We start from the raw sequence: 15,235 nt of genomic DNA, 5'->3' as shown, positions 1-15,235 counted from the left end.
TGTGCATGCAACCTCCCCCCGCCCACCTGAAGTTGTCCTCTTCACCCATTAGAGAATTCTGTGAAACCAGAATTCCCCGATGATGACTTAGCTCAATACTAACCGGACGAGTGCCACTGTCTGTTCTCAATGGCACAGACAGGGAAAAAAAAAAAACTCTTTTCAACAGCTAATAAACCCATGGCACACATACGTAAAAGGCCTCTATTTGTGTGATCCTTCACATAGGATTATCCCTCATCGTCACATACAATAATTTTCTTCACTTCAACTCCCATCAGCAAGTTCTGTGCAAATCTATTACCGCTCCTTTTGCTCCTCCGATTGACCTTCAGAGAATATCTGCTTTTTTTCTTTGCGATCCTCCTCTGTCTACAATGCACACCATGGGGAATATGTGTAGTGTAAATAAGTTTACATATCTATATGCAGGGGTACGCAGAGGTTCACAGAGTTGCACTCACCATCACTTTCATATTCAGAAATCCAAAAAACGAAGATCACACATGTACAGGATAGGAACTAAGTCCCAAAGCGTTGCCTGTGTTAAAAGCATGACTCGTTGAGAATTCTTTGCAAAGCCATTTTTCCTCTGAAAGGATGTTAATAGAGTTAATCACACAACATTCATTCCCCGTAGTTGTAGATAATCGGCTGTTGAGGTGTCGCTGTATATTTGCACTGATGTCCACTGTTGGAGTGATTTGTCACTGATGATGAGGATGATGATGATAATTTGTTCTCATGCTTGCAATGGCAATCCTATACCGCTTATTCATGTCTTATCATACATCATCGTTTTGTTTTTATTTTATTGCAGAGGATGCCTTGAAGTGAAGAGAGGCCTTCACTTATTTTCATTATTGTATTTGTGTTGAGTTCAAAAAAACATATTTTGTGTTTTGTCAGTTGCAGCAGTTGAAGTTTTGTTTATGTCTCATAGTTGACCGGGAGGGCTTTGATTCATAGCCCTCCTCCAACTGGAACTGCTTTTTCACCTCCCTGTGGGGTAGAGAGAAAAGCACAGGGGGTGAATGGGTGGGGCGACAGAGAGGGATGGAGGGATAAGTCAGGAGGGAAGGAATGGTGGAGAGGAGGAGGAGGGGGACAGGATGGAGTTGGGGGGAAAGACGGAGAATGGAAAAGGAAGAAAGGAGAGGAGAAAACAGAGTATGAATGAGAGGAGAGGAACGCTTGAAGAGGAGAGGGATGGAGGGAAGAACAGGCAGAGGACGAGTTAAGAGCATGTTATTACACCTTTAACACACTAGAAGGCAGTGGACGTCAAGTTTACAATGTCTTCTAGCGACACATACCAGGTCTGGCGCTCTTAATTTGATCCCAGTGATTGAATTAAAACTAATAAAAGTTTAAGCTTTGGTAGGGCCCTCATCTAATTTCAGATGTTATTTAAGTCTTTTGTGCACTAGATTTCGTGACAACAGGGCTATTTGGGTTTTTATCACCTTTATTGAATTTCTGACTGTTCAGACCAGAAAAAGCTGGTCGCAGGGTTAGCAAGCTAATTAAACATCTTTTGCCTTTTCCATTTTTCAAGTTATTTGTGCTGGCAGTGAATAAATATCCCACCGTTTGTAACACCTCACCTGGCCAAGTGTAGTACTGCCTCCAGAATATTGGCCCCATCTTTGGCACTGGTCTCACAGAAAAGGGTGTTGTACGTCTGGTGAGGGAGCAACACATTCTAGTGAAATAACAGCCCTCGTGTTGCCTCGCATTACGATGATGCTTTCAGCCGCTCAGGGGTATATACAGTAAGCATCGTAATTCATCCAAACTTCAACCATAATGCCACGCATTATTCACGACACCAAAACAGATGGATTGCAGAAAAAAAATTGAATTTTCTTAGTTAGCACAAGATACTAAAGGCATTTCAACAGCAAATAAGACCAGATTTTTGGACCCCGCCCTATACAACCAAATAAGCTTGGACTTATTTGTTGTTTTTTATATTTCATTGTTTCATGTTGTTTCCAGGTGTGTGTGTGTGTGTGTGTGTGTCTGTGTGTTTGTGCCCATAGAATTTTGCATGACCGACAACCAGATTCCATTGTTTCTTGTCTGTACTACAATTAAAACAAACTGTAAATTTAAAAAAAATCAACTTTGCATATGTGTCTTTGTATGTACATGCGTTTATCTGTGCTTTTTTAGGGTTGAGGGGTGTATGTGTTTTGGCGTTTTACCATAGAAAGTTTTTCTCCATAGGTGGTAGGGACACAACTGATTCCCTGCTTTCTCTGGTCACATTTATTACCCACTAGCATGATGGGAATATCATCTGGAGACACATCCTGCCACAGAGAACAGAGGGTGTAATGGGCAATAACATACATACATACATACAGATACATATTACAGTTTACAATTCACAACCTATTTAGCGAAAGGTACAGTAACTGTTTAAGTTGATAAACTTATAAACTTATAACTTTATCAACTTAAACAGTTAGATGAAAATAACACATCCACTGGAATTGTATGAATATGCTAATCAAGGCATCCGGGTAATGTAATGGTCTATTCCGTTGACTACAAACATGGGGATCGCCGGGTCAAATCCCTGTGTTACCTCCGGCTTGGTCGGTCATCCCTACAGCCACAATTGGCAGTGTCTGTGGGTGGGAAGCCGGATGTGGGTATGTGTCCTGGTCAGTGCACTGGCGCCTCCTCTGGTCGGTCGGGGCGCCTGTTCGGGGGGGAGGGGGAACTGGGGGGGATTGGCGTGATCCTCTCACGCGCTTCGTCCCCCTGGTGAAACTCCTCACTGTCAGGTGAAAAGAAGCGGCTGGCGACTCCACATGTATCGAAGGAAGCATGTGGTAGTCTGCAGCCCTCCCCGGATCGGCAGAGGGGGTGGAGCAGCGACTGGGACGGCTCGGAAGAGTGGGGTAATTGGACAAGTACAACCGGGGCGAAAAGGGGGGGGGGGATTAAAAGCATCGCGTTTCCAAAAAACAAAAAAAAATACATGTTTACATTTTTTTTATGGCCCTACAAAATGTATTATGTTTGAGTCTGAATTCAAACGTAACATGGATTGTTTCTATTAATTTTTTGTTTAAGTAGATAAACTTACGTATTGTACCTTTAATGCAATGATTATGATGGAAAAAGATTTCACATCAAGCACTACAGTGCGACGCCTCCTGTACAGAGACTTCAGAAAACAAAACAATGCATGCACAGCAAACGCTTTCACACAAATCTAATCAAGCCACGTTCCAACATCAAAACACATGTACCACACGATACAGATCCAACACTTACATAGCTGCTGCATGTAAAGAGAAAGAAACAAGCTGTATAACCACGTTTGGTATTCAGCATGAAAAACACAGTGACGACAGAAGCCGTTAATTTCATACAACTTCTTGCAATAACCAACATTTTTTTCAGCTTCTTGAGCGAGCTGGAGCTCATTTATAAGAAGATTTAGGAGGATTCACTAAATTATTTTGCCCAATTATATTCTGCAGAAACTTGAATTTTACTACAAGTTAATTGGTGAATTATTTTACAGCAAAAACTGTCAGTTGGCAATTTAGCCGCCTGTTTGGGGGAGTAACATAGCCAATGGTGTGCAGTAGAGCATGGTGGTATATTACCTCAATCATGTCCACCCACTCTCGAACATTCAGGAAGCTCTTCTCACAGGTGACATCGTACAAAAGCAGCACGCCATCTGCTCGGCGGAAATAAGACTTGGCAATGCTGCGAAACCTGAGATGGATGGCGAGAACATAGTTCATGGTAAACAAATTCATTTTAACGCAAATGAATCACAAGACATTCATATTCATAGTTGCTTTTCACAGGAACAGCCTGAGGGTGGCCTGCAAAATGTATGTGCTCATACAGTATATCTTCTAAAGAAAACACACAGAGCAGAGACATATCCTGCTATCTCTCCTTCTACTCTCTTTAGAAAAGAAACAGAACACACACACACACACACACCTCTCCTGTCCTGCAGTGTCCCATAGTTGTAGTAAAGTGGGCTCTCCATCGACAATTAGGGTCTTCATCTGGAAATCCACACCTGGAAACACAAACAGAAAAATACTACTACAACCAAACAATATTACCTCAACATGAAACAAAAAACAACACTTGGTTAAACTGCACAACTGCTTATAGCTAAAGAGAGTTACCGTTTTGATGCACATTCGTTGACTCAAAAAATGACAAAGCACAATCTGTTACGTAATCAAGTTCAAGTTCCACTTTATTGTCATATTCATATAAAAGTGCCGTGTACCTTCAAAAGCAATGAAATGCATGTGCACTGGCTCTCTCCTTCCTTAAAGCCATATATGATGGATGGATTGCATTTATATAGCGCCTTTCTAGCTGCAACAGCCACTCAAAGGAAATAATAACAAAAATAAATAAGAAATAAAATCATAAATCCCATAAAATAATAAATCACTAAAGTTGTGTAAGGTGCCTAATGTTCATTATTCTGACCGCCTGGGGGTTAAAACTGTCTTTGAGGTGGTGGGTCGGAGCTCTGATGCTCTGTAAGTGTTGTCCTGAGGAAGGAGGAGAACAGACCATGTGCTGGGTGGCTGGTGTCCTCCATCATACTTGGGCCCTTCAATCTGCAATGAGTGGTGTAAATGTCCTGAAGCTGTGGCAGTGCTGTTCCTAGGTCTGCCTGTCAGAAAGTCATATCACCATGTACAGACAGAATTACATAGACCAAGGTCCCTAAGCTTTAACACCAATTTAGATGGTACAATGGTGTTAAATGCAGAGCTACAGTCAACAAACAACACTCTGACATAGGTGTTTTTTTCTCCTTCAAGGTGTTTCAACACAGTATGCAGAGCCAATGACACAGCATCTTCCACAGATCTATTTGACCGCTAAGCAAACTGTAGCAGAACAGTGTTGGCAGGAATGTTGCGATTTATGTATGTCTTAACTAATTTTTCTAAGCATTTCATTATTACTGAGGTCTAAGAAGAAAGAAAGAAAACCACTTAATTATTTGTCATTGTACAGGTTACAATGAATTTGTTCTCTGCATTTAAACCATCCTGTTATATAGGGGCAGCTGGGACCAACTCCAGTTCTTCTTTCCATTGCCTTGCTCAGGGGCACAAACAGGAGTACTAACCCTAACATGCATGTCTTTTTGACGGTGAGAGGAAACCAGAGCACCCAGAGGAAACCCACACAGACACGGAGAGAACATGCAAACTCCACACATAAAGGACGTGGGACAGCTTGGGGTTCGAACCCAGGACCTCCTTGCTGTGAAGCGACAGTGCTAACCATTGGGCCACCGTGCCGCCCAGCAACAGGTCTGTAGTCACTAAGACAGGGTAAGGGCGATTTTCTTGGGTACAGGCAGAATAAGGGTTTTCTTAAAGCATGTAGGAAACATACATAGAGACAATGACTGGTTAAAAATGTCTGTAAAACATCTGATAGCTGACTAGAGCAGGTCTTAAGGACAGGAAATGGGATACTGTCTCGGCTGACAGCTTTGCGTGCTTTGACAGATTTAAAAACCTTACTCAAGTCAGCTTCCATCACTTGATGTGTTACCTCATTGCGTGAGTGCCCAACAAGGTTCTATGTATTTTATGTATATACTATGTGTATATTATGGTGGTCTTTGAGTTACACTCAAATCGGACATAAAACCTGTTCAGTTCATCCAGGAGTGAAGCGGTGGTGTTGGTAAAACTGCCCATCCTGGGTTTGTAGTCTGTTATTACTTACAGTCCCCGCCATTGTAATGTTGATGATGGCTTTGATGGCTTTCCTCAGCGTGTACTTGACTTCCTTGTAGCGGTCCTTATTGCCGGCTTTAAAAGCGGCAGTCCTTTCTATTAGTCACAGCCGAATGTCGCTATTAATCCAAGGTTTCTGATTTGGATAGGAGCGGATGGTACGAGTGGGAATACAGGTGTCCACACAGAATTTAACATAGTAACTGTATTGGCGTATTCGTTCAGGTTCAGAGGGTTCCTAAATACCGACCAGTCTGTTGAATCACAACAACCCTGAAGTTTGAGCTCATTTTCTGCCGACCAGCACAGTACTGTCCACAAGGTGGGTTTCTCACTCTTAACTTTCCGCTTCCGCTTGTAAACAGGTAGCAAGAGCATGGATGAATGGTCCAATTTCCCAAAATGAGGCCATGAAATAAACCTGTAGGCTCCCTTGATAGTGGATTAGCTGGACCTCTGGTGCGGCCATAACAACCTGGAGCTGAACACGCTCAAAACTGTGGAGATGACAGTGGACTTCAGGAGGAGCTCTCTAACACTGTCCCCCATCACCATACAACAGCACGGTGTCTACTGTGAAAACCTACAGATTTCTGGGTTCCAAAATCTCCCAGGACCTAAGGTGGGCATCCAAGAAACACAATCATCAAAAAGGCCCAGCAGAGGATGTACTTTCTCCACCAGCTCAAGAAATTCAACCTGCCTCAGGAACTGCTGATTCAGTTCTACACTGCAATAATCCAGTCTGTCCCTGCACATCCATCACTGCCTGGTTTGGTTCGGCCACCAAACAGGACAAGGACAGACTACAATGGACAGTTAGGTCTGCAGAGAAAATCACTGCTGCCAACCTGCCCTCCATTCAGGACTTATACACCTCCAGACTCAGGAAACGGGCAAGCAACATCACCGCAGACCCATCACACCCTGGTCACAACCTTTTCCAACTCCTCCCCTCTGGCAGGTGCTACAGAGCACTGTACCCCAAAACAACCAGATATAAAAACAAGTTTCTTTTCGTGGGCTATCAATTAAATGAACGCTTAACACTCACTGAATCCAACCATTTTGTATGTACTGTACATTGTATATATACTAGTAAGCTCTCTATCATGTCCATCTACCTCAGGCATGCATGTAAGTAACCTGCTAACATCTATTTCAGCATCTCTGATATATTCTCTGCACCACTGCACCTTATCACCTCTTATTTCACCTGTATATAGTCAATCCTTGTGTATATATCTGAAGATTGTTGTGTTGTAGTGTCGTTATTCTATGTTAAGTACACTTGAGAGAGCCATGAAACTGGAGTCAAATTCCATGTTTGTGCAAACCTACATGGCCAATAAACATGATTCTGAATATCCAGTTCTGAATTAGCAATCAGCCAAGATCTTGTTGCCCCTGGTTGGACAGCTGACATGCTGGAAGTATTTAGGTAGCACCGATTTGAGGCTGCAGTGATTGAAGTCCCCCACCACAATGGAAATAGCCTGTGGATGCGATTCTCATAGCCACTGATTGTGCCATAGAGCTCTTCCAGAGCTACTGTTGTGTTGCCTTGTGGTGGAATGTAAAACAGCAGTTAACAGGATGGAAGGGAATTCCCTTGGTAGATGAAAATGGTTGACACTTCATTGTAAGATCTTCCATCATCGGCGAACAGGACTGGGAGATTACTTCCACATCGGTGCACCATGAGTTGTTAACCAGAAAACATACTTCCCCACCTTTTACGTTGCTGGTCGCTTCACACAAGCAGTCCAGTTAGTGCATGGAGAAGCCGTCAGGCTGTACGGCCCTGTCCGGGATGTTTGAGGTGAGCCGGGTCTCAGCAAAACAGAACATGCAGCAATTCCTCACGGCCCGCTGGGCGCTAATAAGGCTGTGGAGTTCATCTAGATTGTTGTCAACAGATTGTACGTTGGCTAGCAAAATGCTAGGGATGGAAGGTCAAGTGGGCGACACCGTAGCCTAGCCAGGACCCCGCCTCGACTTCCACGTTTCTGCTTGCACTGGCATCAGTTGCTGGTGCTCCAAGATTCCATATGGTTGCAAACAATGTCTTTTCATACCTCTGGAGGTGCGCACAAGTGGAACATTTAGTCTTAAGTCCAGTAAGGTCTGACGATCATAAATGATCATTGTAGATGTAGTATGTGCGAGAAAATGAATTAATGCAAAAACCAATACAAGGGATAGGGAAGCTCATAGCATGTTACCATCGGTCGGCACCATCTTTCCTCAATCATCTGATCAGTCAGTTTAAATACTAGGTTGACCTTGTTAATAATATTACAAACTTATTTTGACTGACCCAAGGTATGCTCTGAACTCTCTTTTGCCTGTTCATGTGCTGTACATTACAGCTTAAATATACGCAAGTTAAACAAGCTGAGTTTACATTGGCCCCACTTAAATCAGGATTCAGTACATCTGTATTTCTCTCCGAACTCCGTTTGTCAATAACTAAGGTGTTTTACAGCTTTTCAGTCATTTATTTGCTGAACTGTATTAACAGCATCAACAACAACCAGAATACAGAATACAGAAGCAGACTATAGATGACCAAAAAAAAATTGATAATTTTGTAATTTATTCTAGTTGATTGTAAATGCTCAAAAGTTCTGCTGATAAGTCAGTATGCCAATTCACTGGCTGTGTTGAAGGGATTTCTGATAAGTGTTTGAAAGTTTGACCTATGTATTGTGTGCCGAGAGTGGCAGCAATGGCAGCCAAGCGTAATGGGAAATAGTGTGAAATGTGTGGCCGACTTTTCATTATAAACCCATTATGATGCTGTGGCTGTGCTATTCCCACAAAAAAAGTGTGGTAATAACCTTATTCATACCCACCCAGAGTAGCACCTGAATTTAATTTAAACTCATTCTTGCAGAGGCGAAGTAAGAAGCTAGATTTGCCCACAGCAGCATCTCCAGCCAATACAATTCTGTAGGCCTTCTCTGATGTTATGTAGCCCAGGTCAACACAGTCCTTTTTTCTATCCTGTGATGAGAAAAATTGAAAAAGACAGAATGGTAGAGTGAGAGAGCTAGAGAGAGAGAGAGAGCGATTTTATTTGACCTAACATTTTGTTATCATTAACATTGCCAACTTCATGTCAGTTTTGCCCTTGTTTGTCCCTTCCTCCTTGCTTAACTCTATCATTGAGGTCCTCACCTTTTATACAGGCACAAAAACTCACAAGTGCAACATCTCTCTCTGTCTTATTTTACCCCTGGTTGTCACCATAGTAATTGTTTTGAGGTTTTGAGTATTATCCTTCCATCCATGCCACCTTCCACCCTCCCCCCATCCTTTCCCCTCCTCCTTTTCTCCGTTACCTGAATTGAGATAGCAGTGATCGTTTTGCGTGTGGCGCAGGTAGGCCTGGATTTGCCACGGGGTTCAGAGGGTTTCCAGTCCAAAACCGAACTGCTTTCTGACTCAAATGCTGATTCCCCATCCTGTGTCTCTGGTTGCTAGGGTAAAGACAGACGGCAGTTAGCACTGTAACATTAAAATCATAATCCAGTTAAAGAACACATGTGCTACTGCTAACATTTCAAGCCAGTTCAGATACACATAAGCCAGTTTAGTTACACGAGTCTCTCCCGGAGTCAGAAACCAGAAAACCAAGGCTGTAACCTGTGATTCGCCAATTCTGCATCTTATCTGAGAACAGTAAAAAGAAAACAGACGAGGCACCCAGGTAGCGTGGTGGTCTATTCCATTGCCTACCAACACGGGGATCACCGGATCGAATCCCTGTGTTACCGCCGGCTTGATCGGGCGTCCCCACAGACACAATTGGCCGTATATGTGGGTGGGAAGTCAGATGTGGGTATGTGTCCTGGTCGCTGCACTAGCGCATCCTCTGGTCGGTTGAGGCGCCTGTTCAAGGGGAAGGGGGAACTGGGAACTGGGGGGGAATAGTGTGATCTTCCCATGCGCTACATCCCTCTGGCGAAACTCCTCACTTTTAGGTGAAAAGAAGCGGCTGGCGACTATACATGTATCGGAGGAGGCATGTGACAGTCTGCAGCTCTCCCCGGATCTGCAGAGGGGGTGGAGAAGTGACCAGGACAGCTCGGAAGAGTGGGGTATTGGCCAAATGCAATTGGGAAGACAAAAGGGAGAAAAATAATCGGAAAAAAGAAAATAGACTTTGTAGCTACAGTGACAATGATGATTAGATGATTCAGTTTTTTTTTTTTAATGCTGAAGTGAAATTAAACCCTCTGTGAGGTATGTTAATGTCAGTCTCCAGTTTGGTAGAACATTATAGCCTTGTTTCTCTGACTTAATAGAACTAAAATGTTTTTATATAACATTAGAGTACCATGTTGGTTATCTTGCTGCTGTTGAAATCCACTAATTTCTAAATGAAACTAGTCTTGGAAGTTCAGGTGGTTGTTTTAGAGAGATGATTGCATTGACCAGATAAAAATGCTTGCAATACTTTCTGTAATATTAAAAATATGATTTGTTAAAGCAAAGATTGTTCTACTCCCATGTCTGCGTGGGTTTCCTCCAGGGGCGCCGATTTCCTCCCACAGTCCAAAGACATGTAGGTCAGGTGAATCGGCAGTACTAAATGGTCCCTAGGTATGAATGTGTGTGTGTGTGTGTGTGCGTGTCTGAGTGTGATATGATGTATGATATGACCACATTGTAGAGTGTCTTACATTAACCTTAGCGTTATCTTCTATCACGGTATCCTCATTCTGATTTTCATTCTCATCTCTCTTGTCTTCCTGCGTCTGCTCCACCTCTTCCACCTCTTCCACCTCCTCCACCTCCCCTTCCTCCTTGACCTCCTGCTCGGAGTCGTAACCTCCGTGCGAGCCCCTGAGTGTTGAAAGGCCGCTGTCCATGTAGCTATCGGGAAGGCTGTCCTCCTCACAATCGCTGCTGTGTCTGCGTCTCAGGCCCGGGTCACACATGGCCAGAGCCAAGGTGTCACCACTGGGCCTCCGGGTGTATATTTGCTCCTCATCCATTCGTGGGAAGAACCTGGGGCGGAAGCAATAACATTTTCATGGACGAAGACAAGAATGCAACAAATAAAGCTGGAAAACTATAAAGAAGAAGAATGTGGCAGCCAAGCCAACACTGTCTGCATTTACTCACACATTGTGTAAACCCCCTTATTTCAGTTCAGGGTCATGAGGCGCTTGATTGCAAGCTCACCACACATCCACACACATTTGACACTAACTGTTCATTCTAACCAACAGACAACTTCAAATCAACTGATATCAGATAAGCTGTATGTATTTGGAATGTAGGAGGAAACGAGCACATCCACAGAAACCCATGCCAACACAGAGACATCATGCAAACCTCATACAGAAGGACTGCATTCAATCCTAGGGTCCTCTTGTTGTGCAGCAACAGTGCTAACTACTAACGCAACATCATGATGTCACTGTTAGGGCATGTTTATAATCATATCTATATGAGGTCTCCACAATTCCAATGGTAACAATAATGTGAGAAGAATTGATCCCTGTAGAAAATGTTCTTTTTCCTCCCGCCCCACCTTGGAGGACAGGAAGCAGGATCAATTAGACGAGAACCCCTGAACATGTAATAATTCAATGTCTGGCTCAAAGACACTTCAGAACGGTGCATGAATTGCCCATGCTAACAACCAAAGTGGTTGAAGAACGGTCTGTCCTTAAAGACAAGTGATTGCAATAAGACTTGCAAGAAAAATGGAATTCTTCACTCTTTTACCATCTCAATATGCTTTGCTTAGTATGGACTTTATAAGGTGGTAGTACCACAAGAACAGTTATTCTCCCTTACTAACACTTAATGAATATGGTCTGTTCTTACATAACAAAACACAAAACTACAAGTGTTGATAGTGTTAAATTACTCAAAATTAAGTTTTTGTTACTTAGAATATGTTCCCCATACTAAAGTGACATCTTGATCATTACTAATTCACTAGTAATTAAGTTTTTTTTACTTAGAATATGTTCCCCATACTAAAGTGTTACCAAATTTTTTATAGATTTCCCCCCCCCTTTTTTTCTCCCCAATTGTATCCGGCCAATTACGCCACTCTTCTGAGCCATCCCGGTTGCTGCTCCACCCCCTCTGCTGATCTGGGGAGGGCTGCAGACTACCACATGTTTCCTCCAATACATGTGGAGTCGCCAGCCACTTCTTTTCACCTGACAGTAAGGAGTTTCACCAGGGGGACGTAGTGCATGGGAGGATCACGCTATTCCCCCCAGTGACCCCCCCCAAACAGGTGCCCCGATCGACCAGAAGAGGCGCTAGTGCAGCGACCAAGACACATACTCACATTCAGCTTCCCACCCACAGACATGGCCAATTGTATCTGGAGGGACGCCTGACGGAATTCTTCAATCTTGGTATGTTCAATTCTTATATGTGTAGGGAAAAATAATATGCTTGGAAATACTAAAGTTTCCTAAAAATATGAACTGATAATTTACATAAAAATTCTGAGCATGTTTGATGTGTAATGTAGGGCAAGAAATATATCTCAAGTTGGACTGTTGATGCAAATCATCCTAGTCTAAGAATAGTAACTCTTACTCCGAAACAAAACAGAGACCTGTTTTCTTGTTTTTCTGGGCAGCACCTTGGAAATAAATATCTTGAAGCAGGCTGAACATTTGCCTCCCCACTGCGTAAACACAAAGTCATGTGCTCAGGGGAACTTCTGCCATATGTAGCTATGAAATTACCTTGATGAGTTTAAGTGTGTCACCGTGTATATGTACTTATGCAAAATCCCAAACTTGGAGGAAGCAAAACCTGCTCAACACACCCAGTTTTGACAGGGCCCTTATGCTGGCAGGCTGATATTAAACCTAAAATTACAATTTGCTTTGCCTCGATTATTCACTCTTGAACTTCTATGTGAGATTTAATTTCAAGTTATAAAGTGATGTGATATTGACTTAAAAGTCAATATCAAGTAATGGTCAACCAAACATGCTTGTTAAATAATGGGAATTTGCTTGGTACATCATTTTTATAAGGGCCAGTGGAATAGCCTGAGCCCAGGTAGACTTGAATAGTGAAGATACTGAAAACCGGATATGTTTTGTTTTCCACTGTGTTTCTCAAAGGCCTCGGTCAGAAAAGGGTCCCCCCTGTGTCAAACTTTTCTCATCAACGTGAACACTAGCTCATACTGATAAAGCGACATGTAAGGCACAGCATCTGTTCTGGAACAACTTAAGACTGATTACCCTCGTCATACATGATGTACTTAGTTTGTCAGCATTAGTCAGAGACATTATATGGTCTGGAAGAGTCAGTGCGCACACAAGCTGTTCATATAAAGTGGTAATGTAATGAAAAAATGTGTGTGTCTCTAATTAAAACCCTCCCTCCTTCTACACACACACACTCATATACTGATGGCAGTGTCAGCAATGAAAGGTAACAACCAGCTCGTTGGGGGAAGTTAGGGGTTAGGTGTCTTGCTCAGAGACACCTCGACGTTTTTGCAACCTTCCAGACCTGCTCTACCTCCTGAAATACTGCAGCCCCTAAACCCTGGGATTAGGGTTTAAAAAATCATCTCTGGGAAGAAGAAGAAACTACAGTGCATGTATTACCTGTCATATTGCTAAATGACACAGCAGACTCTCATGTCATGAAGACAAGTTGGGATCTTTAAACACTAAGCACATACTATGCAAGCGCACACAGCAAACTTGCATTTGTTGAGTGATACGCATCTTCACGAATTATATTATGTGACATGTAAGTGAAATTTTATCTTGTGGGAAATATGACAAAATATAAAGGCTCATCAAACACAAACAGTGGTAACACCTCAGAGGCTTTTCAAAAATAGAATCAAGTTACATGTGCCTTAACAAGAAAGTGGTGAAAGTTATGGTTAAATTTCATACCTCAAATCTTACAGTTTGCCAATTCAAATTGGACAACATAAAGAAGCACTGTTGTCTGTAATGCCTGGCCATGTGGAAAATCATGAATTTACCAAATTAATGTGGAGTTCAAAATATAGCAATAGGTCTATTAATCAGGCTTTGATTAGGTGTGGTTCCCGGATCAAGTAAATGGTTTCTAATACTGTAACATGGTACCAACTAATACCCTATTAAAATATTTCCCCAGAATTCAACGTTTACAACTTTTAAGTGTCTATTTCCCATGACAGAGGCTGGAGTGAAAGTGAAAAGTAAACATGTTGTATCACAATGAAATATTGCTTTATTTTTTAATTTCATGTCATTTTTTTGACATAAGTAATGACTTGTACATACGTGTAAGAGTCTAGCCCCAGTTTAAATCTTACCGGTCCGTTAAGGCGTATTGAGATGAGAAACAAATGCTTTTACTTCTGTTTCTCACGTCTGGTGGAGACACACTGTTGCCCATCTGTGACACACAACAACCAAGAAAATATTGTCAAGGCAATTGGTCAGTGACTTTCTCTGTGAGTTTGTGTAAGTGTGTGTGTGTGTGTGTGTGTGTGTATGTGTTTGTGTAGGTGTGCAACTGTGTGTGCATGTGTATCCTAACCTTTGTGCTTCTCTCTAGTTGAGTCCTCAAGCTGTCATTAGTGTCGTGGAGCTTCCGGTTAGCTGTCCTATAGAGAGAGAGAGAGAGAGAGAGAGAGAGAGAGAGAGAGAGAGAGAGAGAGAGAGAGAGAGAGAGAGAGAGAGAGAGAGAGAGAGAGAGAGAGAGAGAGAGAGAGAGAGAGAGAGACAGACACACACACACACAATATCAAAATTAAAACAATTGTTTTTATTTAGCAATTGTTTGATTTGCTTGTATTGTATTATATTGTTTGTGTGTATGTGTGTGTGTGTGTGTGTGTGTGTGTGTGTGTGTGTGTGTGCTTGACTTACTGTAGAATCTCTATCTGTTGCTCCAGGATGTCTCTCTCATCAGAAAATTCTTTCATTAGTGCCTCGTCTCTATAGACAACAAACAAAAGTCATAATTGAAAGCATATATAATATGTATATATATATATATATATATATATATATATATATATATAAAAATAACTTTTTTAAAAGAAACACTCAACGATAGGGATAGTGCTCAACAAATAAGGAGCAAAATAATCCAGTGAGTCAAGTAAATTCTCTATGAGACAGTACAAGCCTGTTTCATGCTATAAAGCTGATGATTGCTTATAACATGAAACAGGCTTGTACTGTCTCAGAGAATTTACTTGACTAACTGGATTATATATATATTTGTGTTACCCTCACTTAAGTCTGAGGTAGTTGGCTTGTATAGCATTAGGAGTCTAAGCCACCGACTCTTACTGGAGACTCATCCCAACACGGATCTGAACCACTGATCTCTGGTGGGAAACTGGTATTCTTACCTACTGAGCTATCCAGCTGCTAGTAACACAAATAGAGTCATACCAGCTCGAACGTCATCCATGTTAACAAGATCTGTGTCAGGTGTTG

General features: G+C 42.2%; 1 protein-coding gene across 1 annotated transcript in view; it reads right to left on the bottom strand.

The window, feature by feature from the left end:
* Window positions 1-905: 905 nt before the first annotated feature.
* The window catches only part of rasef (RAS and EF-hand domain containing), a 62,195-nt gene continuing 47,865 nt past the window's right edge, over window positions 906-15,235 (bottom strand). Inside the window, exons 9-19 of the mRNA XM_056279288.1 lie at window positions 14,657-14,725; window positions 14,325-14,391; window positions 14,098-14,180; window positions 10,490-10,790; window positions 9,119-9,256; window positions 8,630-8,780; window positions 3,985-4,066; window positions 3,633-3,747; window positions 2,211-2,318; window positions 1,608-1,684; window positions 906-1,002 (exon numbers count right to left, since the gene is read on the bottom strand). Coding sequence (XP_056135263.1) covers window positions 906-1,002; window positions 1,608-1,684; window positions 2,211-2,318; window positions 3,633-3,747; window positions 3,985-4,066; window positions 8,630-8,780; window positions 9,119-9,256; window positions 10,490-10,790; window positions 14,098-14,180; window positions 14,325-14,391; window positions 14,657-14,725 — 1,288 coding nt within the window. The remainder of the gene's footprint in view (window positions 1,003-1,607; window positions 1,685-2,210; window positions 2,319-3,632; window positions 3,748-3,984; window positions 4,067-8,629; window positions 8,781-9,118; window positions 9,257-10,489; window positions 10,791-14,097; window positions 14,181-14,324; window positions 14,392-14,656; window positions 14,726-15,235) is intronic.

Source organism: Lampris incognitus, chromosome 1 (assembly GCF_029633865.1).
Source record: "Lampris incognitus isolate fLamInc1 chromosome 1, fLamInc1.hap2, whole genome shotgun sequence".
NCBI lineage: Eukaryota > Metazoa > Chordata > Actinopteri > Lampriformes > Lampridae > Lampris > Lampris incognitus.
This window is presented reverse-complemented; position numbering and strand designations above follow the sequence as displayed.